The 24,796-nt window shown below is 39.2% G+C and overlaps 1 protein-coding gene across 1 annotated transcript; it reads left to right on the forward strand.

Moving 5' to 3' along the window:
- Window positions 1-10,415: 10,415 nt before the first annotated feature.
- Window positions 10,416-21,632, forward strand: usp46 (ubiquitin specific peptidase 46). Its single transcript, XM_044200148.1, has 9 exons — window positions 10,416-10,814; window positions 13,474-13,554; window positions 13,913-14,126; window positions 16,975-17,213; window positions 17,727-17,803; window positions 17,921-18,004; window positions 18,081-18,278; window positions 18,647-18,725; window positions 18,846-21,632. Exons 1-9 carry the CDS (start codon window positions 10,779-10,781, stop codon window positions 18,945-18,947), a joined length of 1,110 nt encoding a protein of 369 aa, XP_044056083.1. The 5' UTR covers window positions 10,416-10,778; the 3' UTR covers window positions 18,948-21,632.
- The last annotated feature ends 3,164 nt before the right edge of the window (window positions 21,633-24,796 follow it).

The following is a 24,796-nucleotide window of genomic DNA, read 5'->3' on the forward strand; positions in this document are numbered from 1 at the left end:
TTCGGTCCCCACATATGCAGACAGACTCAGGAACAGTGGACTGTTGCAAAGAGATCCTCCAACACGTTCATTATGACAATATACACTCATTCTTATGTGCCCCACATTCATTCATATGCACAAACACACCCACACAGACTCCCATGCTTTGGCGTAATCTCAGTAATTATGCAGCACGCTCATAGACATTGCACAAAGAATTTAAACGTTTCCGCATGAATATGTGTAGACCTGAATCAGAGGCAGACTGAGACGAAGCTCCCTCTAGATTCTCAAGGTCACCCCTCTCTCTACAGCGTCGGTCCTTTATGACGGCACTTAACAGGAAGAGAGTATGTGAGACAGACAAAACAGATGCCAGGTGTGTGCGTTTTCAGAAGTGCAAAGTGTAATGGTAGCTGGAAGTAGAAAATGAAAATCTCGCCACATTTTGTCAACTCAGCTGTATACAGTAAATTGCTAAGCTGAAAGACGTAACTGAAAACCAGTGGTGGAGGAAGTATTCAGATTTTTACTTAAGTAAAAGTTCCAAAGCATACTGTAAAAATACTCTGTTACAAGTAAATGTCCTGCCTTGAAAATGTTACTTAAGTAAAAGTATGTAAGTATAATCAGGGAAATGTAGTTAAAGTATTAAAAGTTAAAGTTAAGTTATTAAAAGTACCCAATGCAGAAAAATGTCCCCTGTGACTGTTAAACTATTATTTAGTATATCATTAGATTAGAATAGATACTGTTGTAGCTGGTTGAGGTGGAGCAAATTTTGAACTATTTTTTACAGGACTGCAACGAATGATTATATTCATTATGGGTTAATCTACCGATTGTGTTCTCGATTCATTAATAGATTGATTTGTAAAAATTCAGAAAATAGTGAGAAAAGCCATCACAATTACACAGAGCCCAAAGTGTCACCTTCACAATGCTTGTTTCGTCCAACCAATAGTCCAAATCTCAACATCATTACAAATAAATTAAAATTAAAATTAAAATAACTATCAGATCTATTATAACTAAAAGGAAAAGCAGCCAATTCTCACATTTGTGAAGCTGGAACCATGAAATGTTTTTGCATGAAAAATAACAAACGATTATCAAAATAGTTGCCAATAAATTTTCGACTAATCGTTTCAGCTGTACTTGTGTATACTTTTGGGTAGTTTAATTCATAACAAAACATCATTTTTTACAAGCTCTAAATCTTAATTTGTAAAGTAACTAGTAACTAAAGCTGTAGTGGATTAAAAAGTACCTTTCCCTCTGAAATGTAATGGAATAGAAGTAGAAAGTGGCATGAAAAGAAAAGACTCTACTACAAGTACCTCACATTTGTACTTAAGTACAGTACTTGAGTGTTTTCATGATTATGCAGACACTGTTGACATTCATATTGTAAGTAATCCTGCATATTTAAGTGGTGTGTTGAAGCACACACAGTCGACTCTGCAAAGAGCTGACTGCAGCTAACCTTGAGGGTTCATGCCTCTGCTTCTCTTCAGTCCCACCACAGATGGATGCTGGTTAAGCCCCCCCCCCCCCCAGCCTTGGTTTCAGAAACACATTATGTCTGCTGCAGTGACGAGTTGTAGTGTAGCTGGACCATTAGGTTTCCACAGAGTGAGAAAAAGAAAACAGGCCAAACTGCTCCGGGCAATAATGGAGGATACGTGTCAGTGTTCTTGAAGGGTACACACTGTACTTGATGTGAAAATTGGCACCGAGTACAATGAAAAACGAAAAAGACATGCGTCATACGTCCTGAAGGAGGGAGTACTACAGCATCATGTGCCACTTGACCCCCCTTCATTAAACCACTGGAGACATACAGAAAGAGCTGTCACTTCCTAATGCTTTACACAACACAGACTGGGACAAAAACTGAGAAAACTTGAGAATTCTTGCATGCACTTTATATGTTGAATAGCCTGAAGGATATATTGCCTGCATAGATATTTTCAGTGCAGCTAGTCTTCTTCTTTGTGGTAGATATTCCATTGGTTTGATGCACAACAGAAAGTTAAGGTGAGTGTGGTGATTATTTTCTGAGGAATGTTTTCACTTCTAGCAGATAGAAGAAAAAAAACACTTGCACATAATATTTTCTATGCAGCAGAACTCAACATCTTGTAGAAAAGATGATTCCATGCGCAATAATTTTGCATTAAAAAAATATATTGTATCAGTACATTTAAAAAATGTTTTGGTCACTGCAGACGTCAGAGAAGGAATGTGTTCACTACAATGTATGTATATGTTTAAAGATACACTCCCAGATATATTAAAGCGCCCCCAAATGCCCAAATTTCCTCCTGGCTCACTGATGTTAAACTTCATAATTCCTAGGTGAGTTTCTGCATTACTTAGCAATGCCCTACAGTTATGTTTTTTTCAGTAACGTACTATAAGGGATTACAATTTGTAATTCAGCATAATTACTTCCAGTAACACTACTTTGACAATTTGGGGCCTTGTTTGCTATCGTATCAGAAGTGAGAGAGTTGATACCAGTTTGGTCTTTCTGCATTCAGATGACAGACTCCTGTATGTGTTAGCTTGGCGCAAGGGCTGGAGGTGTGGGGAGGCGGCTAGCCTCTACCAAAAGAGGAGAAATGCAACTCCCATTAACTCCAAAGTTGTCGTATTTATAAGTTGAGTGTTCTTAGCCAGCTTGCTAATGTTACTCACTGGTGAGCCTACATTCAGAAATCAACTGGCTTTGTTCAGAGGTGGACCCCATCCAAACACCCTCCTTATGCTAGCTGTAACGTTAAGCTAGCTGTTGATGGTCAGTAAATATCTATATATATATAACTACAATAGTCAAGTTTCCATCCAAATTTAATTTATTTTTAACCAAATTTCCAGAAAATTGGCAAAACAAAATGGAAATTAATGTGTGTTTCCATCCACTAGTGTTTTGCAAATATTAGGAGTTGAAATAAACAGTTGGTGGCACACATTGTCCAGTCGGGTGCCATTAAATCATTGCCGAAGAAGAGGGCGCAACAACATCACATAATTGAAAGAGTGCCAGTCAAACCTCAAAAGAACGAAAACGATGTGGAAAACATGGCATTTCTGTTTGTTTCATGTATTCATTTGAGGAACGTTACATTCTCCTCATCAGTCCACACAGATCTGATGTTTTCATCTGCTGTGATTTCAGCTTCAGTGGTGGTTTAAAGGTCCAATGTGTCCAGATTTAGTGGCATCTAGCAGTGAAATTGCAGTTTGCAACCATATGAATACCACTCACATCACCCTCCCCTTCTAAGCGTGTAAGAGAAACTATGGTGGCAAAACTCACGGAAAACGCGAACAGCCCAGTCAAGAGCCAGTGATTGGTTTGTCCGTTCTGGGCTACTGTAGAAACGTGGCAGTGCAACATGGCGACCTCTGTGGAAGGAGACCCGCTCCCTCTGTAGATAAAAACTGCTCATTCTAAGGTAACGAGAACACAACAATTCTTATTTTCTGGCGATTATACACTAATGAAAACATACTTATAAATATTATATTCCATTTCTGCCAATAGCTCCTCCTAAATGTTATTTAAGTCACATTCTTCATTCTACTAAGTCTGCCTGCACTTTGTCACATTTTGCTTTTATTGAAAACGTTTTTGTAATATTTCGACTTTTCTGCGTTTCCACCAAGATTTTTTATGCATAAATTGAAAATCTGCATAGAAACAGTTGGATGGAATGCTCTAGTGTCTCGTTTTCTATTTCTACATGAATTCAGATGACATAGAGTGTGGATTTAGAGTTGTTTAAAGGCACATTTGACAGAGTTGGGCTAAGTAATGAAAGTCAAGTGAAGAGTAAAGTGATTACTTTTGCTTTTGAGTAATTAGTAATGTAATTTATTTTCTATGAGTAATATGTAATGAGTAATTGATTACATTTTTTCATGTAATTTGACTAAAACTGTTGTTGGGTGCTGTAACAAAATCAGGAAGTAGGCCTACTGTATCCATTGAAACTCTAAAACTGTGTCAAGGTTTACCTTGTTACATCAAAATCTCAAGTTTAAGCCTGTGCTGTGTAAAGGCAGATAAGGGCTTAAATACGTTCACTTAGCAGACCTCCAGTCTCCCAAGCACCTGGCAGAGTGAGTTAATACGGTTCACAGGACTGGAAATTGGGCCAAGCTCCAGTGCTTTCCGCAGCAATCTCAGCTCACTGTAGACATCCAGTTATACAAACAGATCTATTGTTATTGACCGTAATCAGGACAAGATGCTGCTGAGCCTGTAGAGGCGAAGAAGGGCAGCCCAGGAATCTGGAGCTGCCATAGAGATGAGAAAAATATGCAGGGGATATGGTATATGAGCATGTGTGCATACGTATGTGTGTGTGACTATGTGTGTGTGTGTGTGTATGTCTGTGTGTGTGGTTGGTTGGGGGTTGTCTTCCAAATGACATGCAGATTTCTGATATACAACTACCTATTTTAGGCCATTTAGAGAGACATCCAAATCCAAATGAAAAACAGTTACAGATATTCTTTGGGCACCCAGAATCACCTATGACCTGATAGCAAAACAAAATCTGTTTCCGTTTATTTTAATTAAGAAGGGACAATGCACATTAATTATCATGAGCACTTGGGTTCATCATGTAAATGTGCCAGATTTAGCCATACGGGCTAATTTTCATCTGTAGTCCCTGGCAGATTGATGGCATATAAAAAACATTAAAAGAAAACATACAAAAGCACATGAGCACAGACAAATAATAAAACAATGACATAACCACTACCCCAGATTACGGCTGCATGTTTGATTGTACAGTAACCATATATATTTGTTTCATATATTTGGAGAAGGGGTTGAGAGTTGTGATGTTCCTTAGTTCTGTGGGTATAGTGTTTCAGGTATGTGCTGCTCGATAGGAAAAGGCTGACTGCCCATAGGTGCTTTTTCTATATGGTATTTTACAATCCCAATGTCACTGTCTTTGTGTGAATTGTGTGAAATTCCATAGACCAGTGCTTTATATAGCCGGCCACTATTAACCACTGACCTCCTTTCATAAATTAAATTTAAATAAACTGAGTGAATGGTACATAAACATCATTTGTGACCCTTTCCAATTGGTTGCTATACATCAATTTGATTGCATTATGAGTCCGCCACATGATAATGTGCACTCACTCAAATGCACACATCTATACAAGCACACATACAGAAACAGTTTCCAGGGCTGCCTGTATTGGATGGTCACAGCGAACTCTACTACTCCCTGCTTTGTGTAATGAGAACAACGCGGCTATTGTGTCGTTGTCGCTGTCTCACCGACTGAAAGTGGTTGTGGATCAGCACAGGTGTATTTTGGGGTGGTTGAGGCGGACCATGGAGGAGGCTGTGGATGGGGTCGTCACCTGAATGAACACTTTTAGATATGTGCATTTTTAGGATTTTCTCATTGAAAAATGTTTTAGCTTGAGTTTCTCTTCTGACATGAATCACAATCAGCTTTATTTGCCAAGTATGTTTAGACACAAGGATTTTGACTGGTTCTCTGTGACTCTCAGTGTATTTACATACAAATGTACAGGAAGATACACATACAGCTAAAAGAAGGACAGCAAGCTAACAGAGATAAGCAGACATAAACCTATATCTATTAAGGGCAGGCAAGTAGGTGACAAAAAAAATACAAAAATTATATATACACGTCAAGCTGTCACTGTAAACTGTGTATATGGGGTGATAGTAGTGCAATGGTATGGTATAGTGTAATGTTGTAGTTCTGGAATGAATATTGTATGGGTACTGTAATAATAATAATAATTACTTTATGTGCATACAGTGGATTGTGTACAGTATATGCAGTCAGATCACATCTTCAATGCAAGAAAGAACATGTCTTTGTCCAGTGTACAGTCTGCAACATTACATTTGCAGATGCAGCCATCTACTGTGCCATCTTGAGTAGAGTATGTGATTTAATCAACAATTTTGATAATTGATTAAGTCATTTATCAAGCCAAAATGTCAAACATTAACTGGTTCCAACTTGTTAGGTGAGGATTTTCTGTTTTTCTCTGTTTTATATCATTGTAAACTAAAAACCTTATGGTTTATATCATTGTAAACTAAAAACCTTATGGTTTTTGACAGGTGGTTGGACAAAACAAGAACTTTAAAAACATCAGTTTGGGCTCTAGGAAATTGTACTTTGCATTTTTCACTACAGTGCCTATAAATAATATGCATTTTAGAAGTTTTCATGTTTTATAACATTGGATCAAAATAAATTTAAAGACTGTGTCAGGTTGCACAATCCCCATGCAGCTTGAACAGGTTTGCAAAGAAGAATGGGGGAAGAATTGTAGTGTCCAGATGTGCAAAGCTGACAAGGCTGTAACTGCTGCCAAAGGTACATCTACTAAATACTGACTTGAAGGGGGTGAATACTTTTACTACTACTACTGCCAACAAGTAGTTTGTATTTTACATTTGTAATTAAAATAGATCACTTTCTAGGGATCCATTTTCACTTTGACATTAAAGGGTATTTTCCTGCTGGTCTGTGTCAAAAAGTCACGTTAAATCTACTTTGACTGAATGTTGTAAGACAATAAAACATGAAAACTTCCAAGGGGGGGTGAATACTTTTTATAGGCTCTATATTTTCTGACCTTTTTACACACCAAACAATTAATCGACTAATCTGAAAAATTACAGAATAATCAATAATAATTATTAGTATTAGTTTCTGTGTCTTTACTTGTGTCATTTAGGACATTAGATGCCTTTCCTTGTATTAATTCTCTGTGTTCCGTGCTCATGACAGAAAACAGACGTCCAGCATGCCAATGTGTCAACACAGCAGTGAGCCTGTTGTGCATCCACAGAGCACTGAGTGCCAGTACCCAACATACCCTGTTCCTCTGTTTACAGAAGCAGTACCGTACGTGTAAGCTAGAGTTCAGATGAGTCTGTTTGGAACAGTGTGTACCAGAAGTCAATAAGCATATGTGTGTGCAACTAATAATTCACTCTCCCGCTTATCTTTGCTGTTCACTCTGTTCATGCCAAGTTCTTATTGTCTTTCACTTCCCTTGATATATAACACAGGCAATGTTTATTCTGTTAGGTTTTAGTGTTCGGGAAGCCCCATTGAGTGCAGTATGAGGAATGTAACTTGACCAGGATAGTAACTCTAACATGAGGTCTCATATGATTGGACAAGTTAATCATGAGTGGAGGTCAAGATACCTATAAAGTTTAATTATGTAGAGCATTCATGAACAGACTGAAAGCTCTTGAAAGACGTCTTGATTCTAAAAACAGTGTCCAGATGACTACAACTGAAACCTTTTCTACGATAGAACACTCCTGGACGAATGAGGGACTACACCGTCTCTTGAAAGAGAAAGTGTTCTACATTCAACAAATCTGCTTTAATGACTACGTGCATGTTTTTTTAATACAATATCATTTTCCCCAGAGTGTTATTATATTTCTACCATAAGACTTTGACAATGTTTCAGCTCACCCAATACATCCTCTTCCTGTTTGCCAGCTATGGCACCTTTGTGCTAAGAAACCTCACTAGATAATAAATTAGACAAAGGCTTCTTCATGCTATTGATACAAGATGTGCAATTCATGAATCAGGTACACACACACACACAAACCTGCCTCTCCCTTTGAAATGCCCTGCAGAAAAAAAAGGCACTGCTTTGCTTCATTTTTATAAAAGCAACCAATAACTGAAAAAACATAAAGTACTCACAGTGGATTATGTGGTAAAGCCTGTGTCAAATCAACTGAACCGCTGGCAAAAGTATCAGATTACCAGTTTAACCATCAGCATCTGTCAGTGCAGCAGCTATGGGCTGCTACTGGTACTGTCACTATGTTATTTCTGTACCCACACAAGAACATAGTTTTAAGTGAAAAGCATATGACTTTTGTATTATACAGTTTTGAAAATGAGATTAAACAAAAGTGAATAAATGGAGCAGTAATTTTTCACTTCAAATAATGCAACTTAAAAAAGAGACTGAATGCTTAATCATTAAAAAAGGTCAAACTTGTTAAGATTTAGGCTGTGACTCATTTTGTATTTGCAGCCATCACAATACACAGATTCCCTGGAATACATACCAGCTCTGATACAGTAGAAAAAGAAAAGCTCTATAAAACAATCTTAATAGACTGTTCCTAACCTTGATGTTTCAGACGCCTGAGCCAAATGTCAGCAGGCTGCAGTGACTCACAGATTCTAAACTGGAGCATTATTTTCTTGGCGGTACGGAAATGATGCATTATTCATTTTGCTTCTTTTTGTAGCAGCTGAACGACAGGAAGGTTATCAGTGCTTTAGTAGTGCAGTCAGCCTCATTTACTGGAAATATTTTCTGAGGGTTTTTTTTTTTCTCTGTGTGTCTGTCTATGTGTAGTGCACGTGCACCCGCATGAAAATCCCAACATTCAGCCCCGCTTCTGATCTCAACCGAGGCGAGCAGAGAAGGTCCTCTGAGGTTCACCTGCTGGCTGGTGAAAAAACTTTTTGTCGATACAAAAGTCTTGTCAGCTCCATCCAAACATGAGGAGGCAACCACATACTGGATGAGAGAGATTAAAATGCCAAAGAAAGACTAAAGCCTTGTGTCAACACATAAGCTGACCTGCACAGCCTGAAAAGAAAGATAAAACAGATTTTATCTCGTCAACAAGGCTGGGAATAGATCATCAGATGTACATGTCAATAAATGTGTATGCAATGTTTTTTTTTTACATTATCCATATCCATCAGTAAGCACACGAAGACCAGCAATAATGACAATAAAAGCAGCATGAGTCAGAAAAAGGGCAGCTGCACCCACAGTGCCTCTCAATCCTAATACAGACTGGACTGAAATAGAAAGTGAGTCTGGGAACATTTTGTATCGAGAGCCCACAAGCTACCACCACATGAAATTGTTTCCCCTGTCAATCACAAGTATTCATAAATAAATCTATGAGAACAATAAACACATTTCTCAATAAACTCGTGGTGCATACCAAACGTCTGATCAACAATGAAACTCTCCCATCCTCTACAGCTCAAACTGGCAACCCTGTTATTCTGTTTTTGTTTTCTGCGAATACTTTTATTCCTCTCTCCTTTCCTATTCCATTTGAAGTCAAGAACAATCATAATTATTTGTTGTTTTCCTTTCTTTTTGTTCACATGTAAATTGCTAAGGAGATAATTGCCGGGATTTTGTTGTGAAAGCACAAACAAAGCCGGTGGTGAATGAGAGTGTCCTGAGGGCCCGGGACTCCTGCAGAGCCCTACAGAGAGGACATTTACCTTTTAATGCCCTCCCTCTCTTCCTTATGGTCCGCTAATTGGTGGTTTGAGTGCAAAATGCCTGTAAATTAAATGATTAGTTATTTAGTCTACAAAATGTCAAGAATGATGACAAGTGCCCAACACTATACTCAGTATCTCAGTTTGGGCTTGGAGACAGACAGAAAACCTGAATTGCGAACTGGTAACATGGAGTTTAAAAGACATGAGTGTTAATCAGGCAGGGAAGGTCTATTGAAGAAGAAGAAGAAGAAGAAGAAGAAGAAGAAGAAGAAGAAGAACTACTTTATTATTTTTATTTGATGAAAGATGCTACAGAGTTGCATTATGGGTGTGTAGGATCCAGTGCTTTTTAGAGCTTGACCCATAATAGGCATTAAAAGTCTGGATATTTCTGCCTCTGCTGCATCAATTTAGCTCATTCTTTTTAAAAACTTGAATCCCCTATCTTTATACAATTGCAATACTAAATTGCTGAAGTGCCCCATTAATTGAACAAATTAATTGTTTTCTTATGAGCAAATCAGTTAATTGACTATTAGTTGTTTTAGCTGTGCATTACTGCTGACAACAGACAGAAAAACAGGTTAATTGTCGACAACTTTAATTGCTGATTAATCATTTAAGCTATTCATCAAGTAAAAATGCTGCTGGTTCCAAATAGTAGGATCTGCTGTTTTATTGTATCATTGTGAATTGAATATATTTGGATTTTGGACATTTGGTTGGATTTGAAGACCACACTTTGTGCTCAAACCACAAAAGAGTGGACTTTTTCTTACGTTTTATAGACTAAATTATTCAGTTAATTTATAGGCTAATCAATTGTATAGACTAAATTCATCAATTAATAAAAAATAATGTTATTTTCAATTAATTTATAGCTATACGGCGCATCTTTGGTGAATCTTGCATTACAACATAGCTTTACATCGAGCCCACAAAGTCATGGGATGCCAAATATGAACTACAACTCCCTCACGCCATTGTGTCAAACACTTGCTGTTGCAGCTCACCTAAGCTTCATCATCCAGGTCTGTATTTGGCTTCGCAATCCTGTCAATCAAACAAAGTAATTTTGAACCAATCGGCTCTGGAGTTCATCTCATGTGGGTGGAGCCACTGTGCTTCCTCACACATCACGCTTGTTTCCTGGTCGTTGCTAACAACTTGCTTGCCTGCAACTTCGTCTGTCCCCAGTTCACTCATGCATGACGGTTTCCAGCTGTAGTGTTTTTGAGATGTGCGCGAGGATGAAGCCGTGTCGACGCTGAGTGCAGTTTGACTCTCAGCTCCGTGCTGGCTGCATGGTGCTCCGTGTTTCTCTGCCTGCTTTCTGACGCTTGGGGTTTTGCAGTCTGGCCTCCAGCCGCGGCTGCGAATTAACTCATTTCTCAGCGTCGCCTTGCTCTGAAATCATGTTTATTTTATAAAGATGGCGGTGAGGGGGACACTGTGAACTAAATGACTGTCAGAAACATCGCCTCCATTTGTAATATGGTGAGTATCGTGCTGGTTATGTGTGTTGCTATCGATTTGCCTGCAGGCACTGTGTTGGACCTGGTGTGTAATGATGTACACGGGTGCACCCACACACACTGTGCAGGGGGAAGGCTCTTTATAACAAGGATGCACAGTGAACGTAGCGGTGGTCACTACTTATAGGATATCCACTTTATCAGGTGTCAGTCAGGCCTGCATTTACACACTGCATCTTATTAGTAGCGTTCATGTTGTGTGTTGCAGCCTGGCGAGACGACACAATGTGCAATTTGTATAGCTGTCACCGATGATTGACAGGTGAATGAAGCAGCGCGCTGCCTGTGACAGCTTGTTGTGATCGCATAATGTGGTGCTGCTGCAGAGGGCTGGTTGCATCCTGGTAGCAGAGAGCCATTGGTCTTCCCTTTATTTAGACTGGATACTAATGTCAAAAGCCTGCAGTCTCCTCTGAGTGCTGCTGGCCTGCAGTAATGACACTGAGTTATTATTACACTGTATCCCATGCAGAACACGTTATATATGTGTATATTGTGAGTTTTACAGACATACTGGTGAAGGTTGATCTCCTAAACAAGAGTTACAGCACTGCTAAAGACAAGTTCGAATGCACTCAGCTTGGGTGGACATTAGTTGTCATTAGGTGGTAGGGTGTCTTTAACAGTTAATATAAGCAGGCCTGTAACAGGAAGGACACAGCTTTTATCCCCTGTGACAGCCAGTGTCTTGTTTTACAATCAGTAAGCTTCTCCGGAATCACAACGTTGATATGAATATTTTTCCAATTAGGGCTGTACCTTACAATTATTTTTTGGTTAATCTGCCGATTCTTTCTTGATTAAACGATCAATTGCATTGTTTATAAAATGTCAGGAAATAGTGAAAAAAATGCCTGTTATAATTTGTGATGTATTTAGATAGCTTGTTTAGTTATTATTTTATTTATATTCAGTTTACTATCATATATGACAAAGAAAAGCATCAAATCTTGAGATTTGAGAAGCTGCAACCAGCAAATGTTTGGCTTTTTTTGCTCAGAAAATGCTTATTACAGCTTCCCCGAGCCCAAGATGACATCTTCAAAAGGATTGTTTTGCCCAACCAACAGTGCAAAACCCAAAGATATTCAGCTTACTATCTTAGAAAACAGAAAAAAACACTAAATATTCACATTTAAGCTGGAACCAGTGAATTTTGTGTTTTAAAAAATGATAATGATCAATCATTTATTAAAATCAACTAATCGATTAATCGTTTCAAATCTATCTGTTTCCAAAATCGACATATCACAATATGGCAAATGAATGCAAAATGACATTAGAAATATAATCAAACTGATTTTGTTAGCTTTCAGTTGAAATTCAGGCCCAAAAACTGATACATGCATGTTGTCAGGAGCAAAGAATAAATTAGATAAATGCTTTAATACACTGCATGACCTTAAAGGTAGTTAAGCTCAAAGGTTGTGCTTGCAGACAAATTAAGCCCGAGTTTAGACTGAGGAAAGTTTCAACGTTACATTGATTTCCCCGAATTGTACGAGATATATCTCAAGTAAAAACTAGCAAGTTGTTATTGAATGGATACTAAGGTAGCATTTGTTATTTGCAATATGTTGATCAAGGACATTTAAAAGCACATAGATAATAAATAAACTTTATACAAAAACGGCAGACTGTAATAATAAAAGAAAGCAAGTGACGACACAGTTCAGGTTCTCCTAACATACATTGCTTTCTTTGAGACAATCAAGGATAAAGTCTTTTTTCCTCCTTCTAAATAAATTATGCCACTGCCTGCTGTTTATAATGAGGGGCTCAAATGTCAAAATGTGCCATCAGGTGTCAGTAGGGGTTGCGTGGATGTTCCAACTTTCTCACACAAATGTTTTGTGTAGATTTTAATGGACTTTCAGGTCCACTAGTGGTACATTACATCACTGAATTTGCCCAATATTCTCTCTCCGGTTTTGTAGAATAAAGGCCAAATATTTGCATTATAAGATATCCGTCAAGGAAAGCTGAGTTTGTATGTGTACAGTACATGGACTTGTGCCGGCGTATGTGCTGCTGCATCTCAGACTGGAAGCGGTAAATCAGACAAAGAGGTATTCACTGTCTGCTTTGACAGAGAAATGACAGTCATTAAAAGCCAAAGCCTTCCCCAAACTAGATTGTCTTCTCTGTTCGCTCAACAAAGCTGTCGTTCATTTGGAAAAGCTTTGAGCTCTGACAAGAGATAAGTGGTCTCTCTCAGCAATCAGGCACAAAATAACCCTGACTTTTGACATGGGTCTACCTATTTAGACCATATCCTTTTTCTACTTTTGACAGGAAGTTTGGGGGGTTTTTTCTGGCAAGAAAAAGCATAGAGACGACCTACAACATTCTGTGGGAAACTGATACATTGAAAATTGGCAGAAAGGATACATTTTTATCAATTACAGTGTATGAAAGAGAGGCCTCTAATTTAGGTTTATCTCTTAAACCCTCAGTAGCATGTTGGTGCCGCTTGACTATACAGCGTTTCCATATTAATTTGGCTATACATACATAGACTAGACTAAACAAATTAGGCTTTCATTTTAGCATTGTGATTGTCCATAATGAATGTGAGTACACTGAGTAAACATTTTCATGTTTTGTCTCTGATCTTTCAGGGCACCAATGCCTCTGCTCTGGAGAAAGACATCGGCCCGGAGCAATTCCCAATCAATGAACACTACTTTGGATTGGTTAACGTGAGTATCACTAAATCCTCTCATACATTAACAAAGGTCATTGCCAAAAAACACTGGTGTCATTTTTCAAAACAAACTGTCATGTCCTCTACTGGACAGTTAGTATTGAAGGTGACAGTGTTGTTTGTGAGTCTGTTGGCCAATATAGGGATGTTCTGTTTCCATAATATGGCATTTACATAAACACCCCAGTTTCTAAACACCCTAGATGCAGTGTCCATCCAAATGGATAAAAACAATAGAGCACATCTGTATTTTTCCACCAGCTAATTCAACAGAAAATCTTAAAAGAAAAATGGACTGAAACCCCTTTTTGTCCTCATCTTTGTTTGTGTGCCCCTGTCCCTTCCTTCCTCAGTTTGGAAACACATGTTACTGTAACTCAGTGCTCCAGGCTCTCTACTTCTGCCGGCCTTTCCGGGAGAACGTGCTGGCTTACAAAGCCCAGCAGAAGAAGAAGGAGAACCTGCTCACATGCCTGGCTGACCTCTTCCACTCCATTGCCACACAGAAGAAGAAAGTGGGCGTCATCCCGCCCAAGAAGTTCATCTCCCGGCTACGGAAAGAGAACGGTGAGAGCCCATACCTGATGCAGTAAAAGCCGGAATAGATTAATAGTAAATCTTGTCTTAAGATAAAATACTTTGTTTATCAGAACAACTGAAAAGTCTGTACACCTTGACTTTGTATGGAAAACTTTAAATGTGGATAGATGTTTTGGGCCAAGCCTTTTCAGCGACACCAACCTGCACTCAGGTGGCAGCAATAAATAAGCATTAGATTAATTCATTTAAAAGATACACCTGGTGCAGCACACAGCAACAACATTATGAAAAAGTTAACAGTATCACCAAAATTTAAAACATGCGTGATAACATATAACATAAAACTATTTAGATAGTAACAGTATAATGTAAAAGATAAAATGATAATTCCAACAAATTACCATCAGTTAAGATAAAGCCATAAGATAAAATTTTGTTTAAAGGAGGGATTTAAAAGAGGATATCACTTGATATAACGCTCACTAAATCACTACAATGGACAGTTTTCACAGCAGACATTTTGACATGTCATAGCAGGAGAAGCACAGGTGTAATTAAAAAACAGTAACGATGTGTGCATTCCATTTAGATTGACGTGAATGGAACAGAGTCATTGTTAATTAATTATTAGTTACACCTCTGCTTTTCTTGCTATTACAACTTAAATTGTATCCCACGAAAAAGGTCTAGACACTGCTGTCCCCCTGTGTGTACTCTGACACTGAGCATGCTGAAGAGGGGCTCAAATCAAAATGTCCGTGAACACTACATGTTTTCTATAGTAGCCGTTTCTATTTTGTATTCTTTTTGCCAAAGCCATTGAGTGCTCTTCTCTACATACATGTTCATAAACAATTAAGAGAGTGGAGATTTGTGCTTTTGTGTTGTTTGTCTGTAGCAGTGTTTGCTTTAATGTAGTCTGAATATTAGAGGTGAAGGGCAGGTGCATGTTGGAGGTAAGGTCATTCAGTAGAACTGACAGAGAGCCTGACTGTTCTCTGCTGTCCATATTGAGGAAGCTCTTTATGTGAATGAACAATGCAGTCTCTGTTGAGACCCAGCTTTGGTCAGCTGCCTCCTCTCTGGACTTTTTTTTTCCCCCCTCTGCTCTCTCTTTCTCGTCCCCTCTATTCCCCACTTCTCAGATTTCACCTTTCACATACAGATCTGTCAAAACAGAAGTGTGTATGGATGTTGGTGTTATCGGTGTAGCCTATTGATTTTATTTACATGATGTACAGTAGACATTTCTCAAGACAGAATTTCTCAGTAGAAATTTCTCATAGCAGGAAAAGCACAGGTGTAACTAATCACAGTAATGATGCCTGTATGTATGTGTGTGTGTATATCTATCTATATATATATATATATATATATATATATATATATATATATATATAAAACTTTGTCCTTCACCCTCCGCGGGTGGTCTCGTCCTTCGAGCTCGGGTCCTCTACCAGAGGCCTGGGAGCTTGAGGGTTCTGCGCAGTATCTTTGCTGTTCCTAGTACTGCACTCTTCTGGACTGAGATGTCTGGTGTTCTTCCAGGGATCTGCTGTAGCCACTCCTCCAGTTTGGGGGTCACTGCCCCGAGTGCTCCGATGACCACGGGTACCACTGTTGCCTTCACCTTCCAGGCCTTCTCCAGCTCTTCTCTGAGCCCTTGGTATTTCTCTAGTTTCTCATGTTCCTTTTTCCTGATGTTGCCATCACTTGGTATTGCCACGTCAACCACAACAGCTTTCCTCTGCTGTTTGTCCACCACCACGATGTCAGGCTGGTTCGCCATTACCATTCTGTCAGTCTGGATCTGGAAGTCCCACAGGATCTTGGCTCGGTCATTCTCTACCACCTTTGGAGGTGTTTCCCACTTTGACCTCGGGGTTTCCAGTCCATACTCGGTGCAGATGTTCCTGTACACTATGCCAGCTACTTGGTTATGGCGCTCCATGTATGCTTTTCCTGCCAGCATCTTACACCCTGCAGTTATGTGCTGGATTGTCTCAGGGGCCTCTTTGCACAGCCTACACCTTGGGTCTTGTCTGGTGTGATATATATATATATATATATATATATATATATATATATATATATATATATATATATATATATATATATATATATATATATATATATATATATATATATATATATATATATATATATATATATATATCAGTATATCAGTTTGTATCATATGTGCTATATAGCCAGCGGGGGAAAGCTAGCCTAGCTCTGTCTGAACAAAATCTGCCTACCAGCACCTCTAAAGCGCAATAATTAACACATTGTATCTGGTTTGTTGAACCTGTACAATAACCAATGTGTAAAAACGTGCCAGACTGCAAGTAGTTGCTAGGCGACCAGCGGAGACTGCAAGATGCTACCGATCCCAGAGAGATCTAACGTGTTAATTAGTGAGTTTTAGAGGTGCTGGTACGTGGATTCTGTTACCTTTTGACAGAGACAAGCTAGCTGTTTCCTCCTGTTTCTAGTTTTTATGCTATGAGAGTGGTGTCGATCTTCTGACTCGTCTAACTTCTAACTCTCCGCCAGAAAGCGAATAAGTGCATTTCCCAAAATGCCGAACTTTCTCTTTAATGGAAAGCCGTGATTCAGGCCATATATTTTGAACACGAAGCTGTTCAGCTGTCTAACATGAATACATTTCTGTACTGATTTTAATATAGGCCTGCTTAGGCTAAGTGTGCTTGGTGCAGAATTATTATGTACAAAATATAAATATTGTATTCAGTATGGGCAGATATTAAATGGCTGGAATCAAGATCAATGGCCAAAAAACTTGACTGGAACATCCCATCATTTCCCCTCTATGAATTATCACCCTTTACTTTATCTTTGCATCTCCTTCCAGATCTGTTCGACAACTACATGCAACAGGATGCCCACGAATTCCTCAACTACCTGCTGAACACAGTGGCCGACATCCTGCAAGAGGAGAAGAAGCAGGAAAAGCAGAACGGACGCCTCAAGAACAACGGCACCGCCGTGACCACTGAGACCGAGACGGAGAACAAGACTGAGCCAACATGGGTTCACGATATCTTCCAAGGCACACTGACCAATGAGACACGCTGCCTCAATTGTGAAACGGTGTGTGGCTCTGCTTTATTTGCCTATTGAGTTCTATCAGAGGGGTAGTATATTTTATGTGTCCACGGCTCTGCCTGTCCCTGTGTCACCCTGAATAAGAGATCTCTCCTGAATAAGTCTGAAAAAGGGATTAGCCTTTTGCAGAGATGCTGAGAGATGCAAAAAAAAAAAAAAAGATTCAGTGAGCACACCCGGTGGGCTCCGGCCACCCACTTTACGTCAGGGCTGGCAGAGGCTTTGTCCTCATAATTTTGAAGGCGCGGAGTGGAACGTGTTGCCCTGCACAACCCCTGCAAACACCAAGGCGCTTCACCGTGCAGAGACAAAAGCTACTCAGTATAATAAGCATTTCAAAGACTGGCTGTGTGTGTGTGTGTGTGTGTGTGTGTGTGTGTGTGTGTGTGTGTGTGTAGGTGTGGGCGGGCGGGTGTTCTGTCACAGCACAGCAGGCGTATCCTCACTGACTCAGTCAAAGAAAATGAGAGTTTGGTTACCTCTGTCTCTTTTTGACAGGTGAGCAGCAAAGATGAAGATTTTCTGGATCTTTCTGTGGATGTGGAGCAGAACACATCAATAACACACTGTCTCAGGTAGTATGGATTTATTATACATTCAGTCACAGCTAAAAGGCTGACAGTGGACCATATTCCCTTTGGTCTGAGCGAGATTGAATAACCAATCCTCCTGTGGCATGCTCTCCCCTCCAGGGACTTCAGTAACACAGAGACTTTGTGCAGTGAATACAAATACTACTGCGAGACATGCTGCAGCAAGCAGGAAGCACAGAAGCGGTCAGTAAAGCACAGAGCTTAATACCGCTGTGATGTGCACAAACACACTTCTCTGATAATGTATGCTTCTCTGCAGGATGCGTGTAAAGAAGCTTCCCATGATCCTGGCACTGCACCTGAAGAGGTTTAAGTACATGGAGCAGCTGCACCGCTACACCAAGCTCTCTTATCGAGTGGTTTTTCCGCTTGAACTCCGTCTGTTCAACACATCTGGGGATGCAGTTAACCTGGATCGCATGTACGATCTAGTGGCTGTGGTGGTTCACTGTGGCAGGTACAGTATACTGATTACCAGCCCTGACTAAAAGACCTCAATATGAGCTAGGGTGCAGTCACACTTGATACCAACTAGACATGTAAAGATATATCGTAGTGTCAGGTTTCAAGACACTAAAACACGACAAAGCTCATTCCCTCAAGCTTCTGCAGGCTGATCAGACTTTACATTTGTTGAGCTCTGATTTTGAAATCCTAACATAATGACAGTGAATATTTGTGTGGCAAACTGTGCTCTGCATCTGTGTTGTACGGATGACTTCAGCAGCTCCTACAGGAAGCTAAGACAGATGTAGTACAATGTGGGAGTTTTGAGATTGCAATGTCTGTACAATAGAGAGTCACTGTTTGTCTCTGTTTCCTCAGTGGCCCAAATCGAGGTCATTACATCACCATAGTGAAGAGTCATGGCTTCTGGCTGCTGTTTGATGATGACATTGTGGAGGTGTGTCACTCTGAGTCTCAGCCTTTTCTGCTCTGCTCGATGTTCCTTGACTAACTTGTTTGTCCAGTTGCTATTGTTTGTTGACAAGTGAGTAAACAGCATCTTACTTGTGTTGTGCAGAAAATTGACGCCCAGGCCATCGAGGAGTTTTATGGGCTTACCTCAGACATCTCGAAGAACTCTGAGTCGGGATACATTCTCTTCTACCAGTCCAGGGAGTGATTGGAGGTGGATCAGTGACACAGGAGAAGACTGAATAGGATGAGACCTGTATTTTTTTTTACCTTCAGCCTAACAGACCTAGACTCCTGCCATCTCCATCCCATCCTGCTCCCATTCTCCAAGTCAGATCTCTCTGACATATGTGCCAATCCTCTGTTCCAATCCCAACCACTGGTTTACCCATGCTTCATCTCTCTCTCTCTCTCTCTCTCTCTCTCTCTCTCTCTCTCTCTCTCTCTCTCTCTCTCTCTCTCTCTCTCTCTCTCTCTCTCTCTCTCTCTCTCTCTCTCTCTCTCTCTCTCTCTCTCTCTCTCTCTCTCTGTAATTTGGTTCTTGCTGTTTTAGTCACCTGCATCTGGTCTGCACTTTAAAACAAAAGCAAAAATGCTCAAAACAGCCTGACAGAAACAAAAAGGAGTCTACATTCACATCGAGCCCCACACGCTTGGTGTAGACTAGTCTGAGTAGCCTGTAGAGGTGATTCTCTTCCAGGAACATGATGGGGTGAAGGGTCTGGTGCACATACACACTGTTGTCAGAAACTGTACTATATCACTTATATGTATATATGGTCTACTTCCGTGATGTGTCACCCTCTCATAATTCCTTTCATTAGGGCTATTGTCCCTGTCACTGTCCAGTCCTTTAATATGTTCATGTCCCTGGTGGATGCATGAGAAGTGAATGAAGTTGGAGACAAACACTGTATAATACACATAGAGAGATTTCATGCATTTCCAGTGGTTTTGAAGCAATATCTGAGCATTAATTAGAGAGAACTCAGAAACTGAAAACTACCTAAACTTAAACTGTAACTGTTGAGAGTATAGAGGTTATTTTGTCCCATAGAGAAACACTCTGTGATCTGCTGTCTGTCTGCTGTGACAACTCATGTTAGTCTAACCAGATATGATGAATACTTTAACACTTAATCCAACTGAGCCATATGCTCTAACACTACACATGAAAGGAAATCCTGCTGTTTTCTCTCAGATGGATCTCCATTCAAATCAGCTGAATCTTTATAATTTGTTATTCTGATAGAAAGCCCCTTATTTATTGAACTTAACATATTTATTACTGTTATTTGTAATGCACTTGTAGATAATGAAGGTCTATGGCTCTTTTGAGAGCTTTGTACGTTAAAACCCTTGTCTAATCTCTCAGTGGGGAGGACATGGTGTATGTAATACACAACTTGATACAACAGTTAAAACAATATTGGTTTTATCAGTTTCATTTTGTAGTTTGCATGTTAAATAAAAGATAAGATAGAATAACATGATGCAAGTGAGACACAACCCAGAACTGCCTAATCTTTTCATTGACATGAAAAGGTGAAAATGGTGCAATAAGAGGTGTAGTTATCCAATGTGGAATTTCCCAGTGAGACTAATATAAAGTATATTTAAATGTTAGTAGTAGATGTGTTTCTTAGCAGCTGATCTTTTCCCAGTGCTGTGTGTTTGTGTGCTTGTGATATCAAAGTAAATGCCCCCCTCACCACATGCAATGCACACTACCTGCTGGGAAGTTAGCTACAATGTTCTTTCATCCATCTTTTTTGTAACCTAACATGATATTGTCTCTTTTTTTCATTCCCAAGCTGAAGTACAGCTTAGTAGTTTTCTCTTTCTTTGTCTCTGACTTTGATGACGTAAATTGTGTGTGTCATGTGTAGCACATTGGAATCCCAAATCCCATAGGCTTAAAATTCAAGCTTCAATGTTAATTCATCTCCCTGGTACAGTAGATGTTTTTCTCTTTGGCCCATTCCCCAGGGTTTGTGGCCATTACCTGTAGAATAGTGCAACATCAGAAAACTTGTTTTCATGTGAATGCCATTCCTATTTGCTGCACATCAGAGGAATTACCATCTCCAAATGTCATCATCTTTAGCTTAGTGTCTGTGTCTATCCAGGAGAGGCAGAATTCAAAGTGAAAACAGTGAAACTCTGGGTTTTGAATGCACTTTTTTTTCTGCTGTCTCTTCCATTAAGTCTGTTACTGGGTGAAGTCATGAGGAATACGTGCCAAACTGGAGTCGATACTGACCTTGCGGCAGTCTTTAACAGAACATTATTTTTCTTTGTAAAGATACAACTGTACATATATATTATGTAGAAAACACTTCTGGAAATAGGAAAATATTTTTTTAAAGTGAAATCTTAAAATGTAAACACTTGTGGCAAAGATTTTAGCTTAACACTGACCATTAATGAAACCCTGTTAAGAAATACTGTTATTTTACAATCACTCAGTTACATAATCAATCATATTTGTGCAGAAGTCACCAGCTGTCATTTTATTGCTTCTACTGGGTTGAACTGAGCCAGGATAGAAAACAGTAGCAGGAATGGTCTGAGGCATTTTAGACCCGGGTAACAGGAAAGAGACTTTTAACGCCGATCTTCCATTAACACTTATGCACTCGCCCTCACTGAGATGCTCAGTCGTTGCACTTGGTCTTATATGTCTTACTGTGATAGGGTGAGCTCAGGTGCAGAGAGTCCTGCACCAGGTGGGATCTGATTGAGCTTGTGGGAGGGAGTCTCCATTTGGCTGTAAACTGAAAGTGCACTTTATTAGTGATGAGCTTCAATGCTTTCACATGAAGAACCACCGTTTAACACACTCATTTTGAGTTTTCTTTTCTTCTGTTCAATAAAATGACTATCAACTTAACTTGCTGGAGTCTTTGTGTTTATTCCCCCTGCTGCTTCCTGTTATACCTGCAAAACTAATGGCATTCCCATCAGCCTCAGCTGTACTTTGTGTTAGGTGCTAGTTAGCAAATGATAGCATGCTAAACTAAGATGGTGAGGATGGTAAACATTTTACCTGATTAGCATTAGCATGTTAGCATGCTGACTTCAGCATTTAGCTCAAAGCACTGCTGTGCCTAAGTACAGCCTCACAGAGCTGCTAGCAATGTGTCCTGATTCCATACTACATACTGATTCTAGGCAGGTTTTTAGTATGTAGTGTGATCGCGATAGAAAAGTGACATAATCAAGTGTACTCAAAGCAGGCAGAATGCAGACTAAATTCGGTAAATGTTTGTGTGCTGTTGATGCACACTATTCTCCCCCAATGCAATGCACAAAGTACATTGAGGAGCTGCTCACAGATGGAAAAAATTTAAATAAATTGTGGGTGATGGTAAAACAGCTCCAACAAATCTTTGAAAACAAAAAAGAATAAAATCATATAGGAAAAACATTTTGATGTTTATTAAGTTTAATTGGCAGTGACATTCCAAAGTCACACTTCAATTGACAGCCTACGTTACACTTATGGTAGAATTTCTTGGTAGTATAAAATGTATGTTGATATTTTTGTGGACTAACTGCTAAAACTACTATTATGTAGTAGGCTATAGAATTAGTATGTAGTATGGATTTGGGACAGTACAATTCTAATTGTGTTATATATGCTTGTTTTTTAGTATACAGAAAACAACATGCTTAACCTTTATATACTAACAGGAAATTATACAATACCTGCACTAATGCATAGCAATGAAATTGCAACTTTGGAGGATCGCTGGAAAACAGTGGTGGAATGTAACAAAGTATATTTACTGGAGTACTGTACTTAAGTACAACTTTAAGGTAGCTTGAATTTTTCAATTTGATCCTACTTTCTACTTCTACTCCACCACAGTTCAGAGGCAAATATTGTACTTTTGACTCATTAAGCTTTAGTTACTAGTTACGTTGCAGATCAAGATTTTACATTCCAAACATATGACAACAATTCATTTCATTCATTCAAAAAGTTGGGATGCATTAATTCTACTTAAAGCTGCTATAACCAATATTTTACACTAACAATGTATCAAATGACAATGAAAACAATGTTACAATGTGAAAGAGGTTACTCATAGTGATGAAACCACAGAAAATCATCACCTGAATCTGCAGCTCTACTCAGCTTTAAAGAGCTTTATAGTGAGTTTCATCTCATTGTTTATCTGACCGGTCTGTAAAATTACTGTTTTCGTTCAATCTCACCGCTCTCATAGTGTCATTTCAGCAGGCAGCTAAAAACCCACTGTACACTACCTGCTCAGCACCAAACAGCAGACAGACATAGTTAGCGACTAGCTGGTGAACATAGTGGAGCATTTAGAGGCTTAAGAGCCAGATATTTCCCTCAGGAGTTGGTAGAGACAATAAAACACAACTAAAGGAGGAGAGTGAATACTGAATACTGATACTTTTACTTAAGTAAAATATCTCAAGACTTCATCCACCACTGCTGACAATTAAACTTCACAAACAGACATCAAAATGTTTTTGAGATTTAGTAGTTTTTTTTTTCCTCTGATGATCATCAGACCATCATCAACCATCCACAATTAGTTTTAATTTTTCCACCTCCTTTTCCATTGTGCTTTGCATTGTGGGAGAATATGTCCATCAACAGCACACTCAAAAATGAAGTGTTTTTTAGAATGTATACTGACTTTTTTGACTATACTTTATTTTGTCAGAGTGAACACACTATACTCAAAGCCTCCTAAGAAGTAGTATTTTGTATGGAATTGGGACAGTTTTAGTCTTGTCACTATGTGTTCATCCTGAATGAGAGCATCCTGAAAACTTCTTTGAAAAACAAAGATGTTCCCTGGAGAACATCCTCATAATGTTTTAGCACAGTTTTCTCAGAAAGAAGAGAGAAAAACATTCCTGTCATTTCTACACCATCCAAGTCTGTCCGAAACATATCTTAGTCTAAAAGAAATTTCCTGTTTGCTTTGGTTTTCACTGAAAATTAGACAACATGTCCATCTTCAAAGCTATCAGCTTAGTGTCCTCTCAGTCACCCTGAAACCTCAGCTAATCCCCCAGGAGAAAAAATACAGCAGCTTCCAGGAGCCTGGCACAGTCTTTACTCTGTATTGATACTTCCACCTTTTCCCTCCTCTTTCCCCTTGTTTTCTTCTTCAGCTCTCTGCCTGCTCTCACTGAGGCTGCATCCATTGAGGAAACACAGGAGACAATTTGAGCATTGACGTGTGGAGTCATAAACCACACACCTTGATGCAACTTGCAATTAACTGACAAATATATCTTTCTATGTGCCTTGATGGAGGAATGAATATATCATATATCACATATCACACACTGATATCCCATATCACACACGTACGTTGTTTTTACTCGTTCAAAGGATAAATAAAACCAAACTTTCTGCATGGATAGATACCACCAGAGGTAAGAGAGAAAATACTTTTTTAAAGTAATTTGGGTGAACTGACCCTTTAAATGGACTGGTAGGAGAGAGGCCACAGTGTGTTTGAGGAACATGGTTGTTCACCTCTGTAAAGCACATAAAGCACCAAAAAGATCTGAATGGTGTATTAACTAGTCTGTAATAAAAGAATATTATTAAGACAGGAGCTCAACATTAGGTAATAATCCTGCTGTCGCCTTATAAGGCTTTTATCATTGAAGTTCATAATGTGCTTTAGTGGTTCGTCCTATCAGGAAAAAGTGGCTGTTGCTTTATCATTAGTATAGCTGTGGTTTAAGGTTTAAAACTGTGTTGTCTGGAACAAAATCCCTGTAGTCTCTTTCCCTCAGAAGCTTCAGTTTAAACAGATTTCTTCTCCGTTGGAGTTGGGGGGAGTTGTCCTGGGAGTATAGTTCATAAAGATTAGCGTTTGTACCACCATAACAGAATTAACAAAACAGGGAGTCAGAAGGTGTTAATCAAGCTTGTCTGTACTCATCCACACAGTCCTGCATTCCATGTAGTTTATACTCTGTAGTTAACACCCGCTGGAGCGCATCAGTACTGCTTCATCTTGCCCAAGGTAACACCATGCAAAGGAAACCATG

Source organism: Siniperca chuatsi, linkage group LG6, assembly GCF_020085105.1.
Source record: "Siniperca chuatsi isolate FFG_IHB_CAS linkage group LG6, ASM2008510v1, whole genome shotgun sequence".
Classification (NCBI taxonomy): domain Eukaryota; kingdom Metazoa; phylum Chordata; class Actinopteri; order Centrarchiformes; family Sinipercidae; genus Siniperca; species Siniperca chuatsi.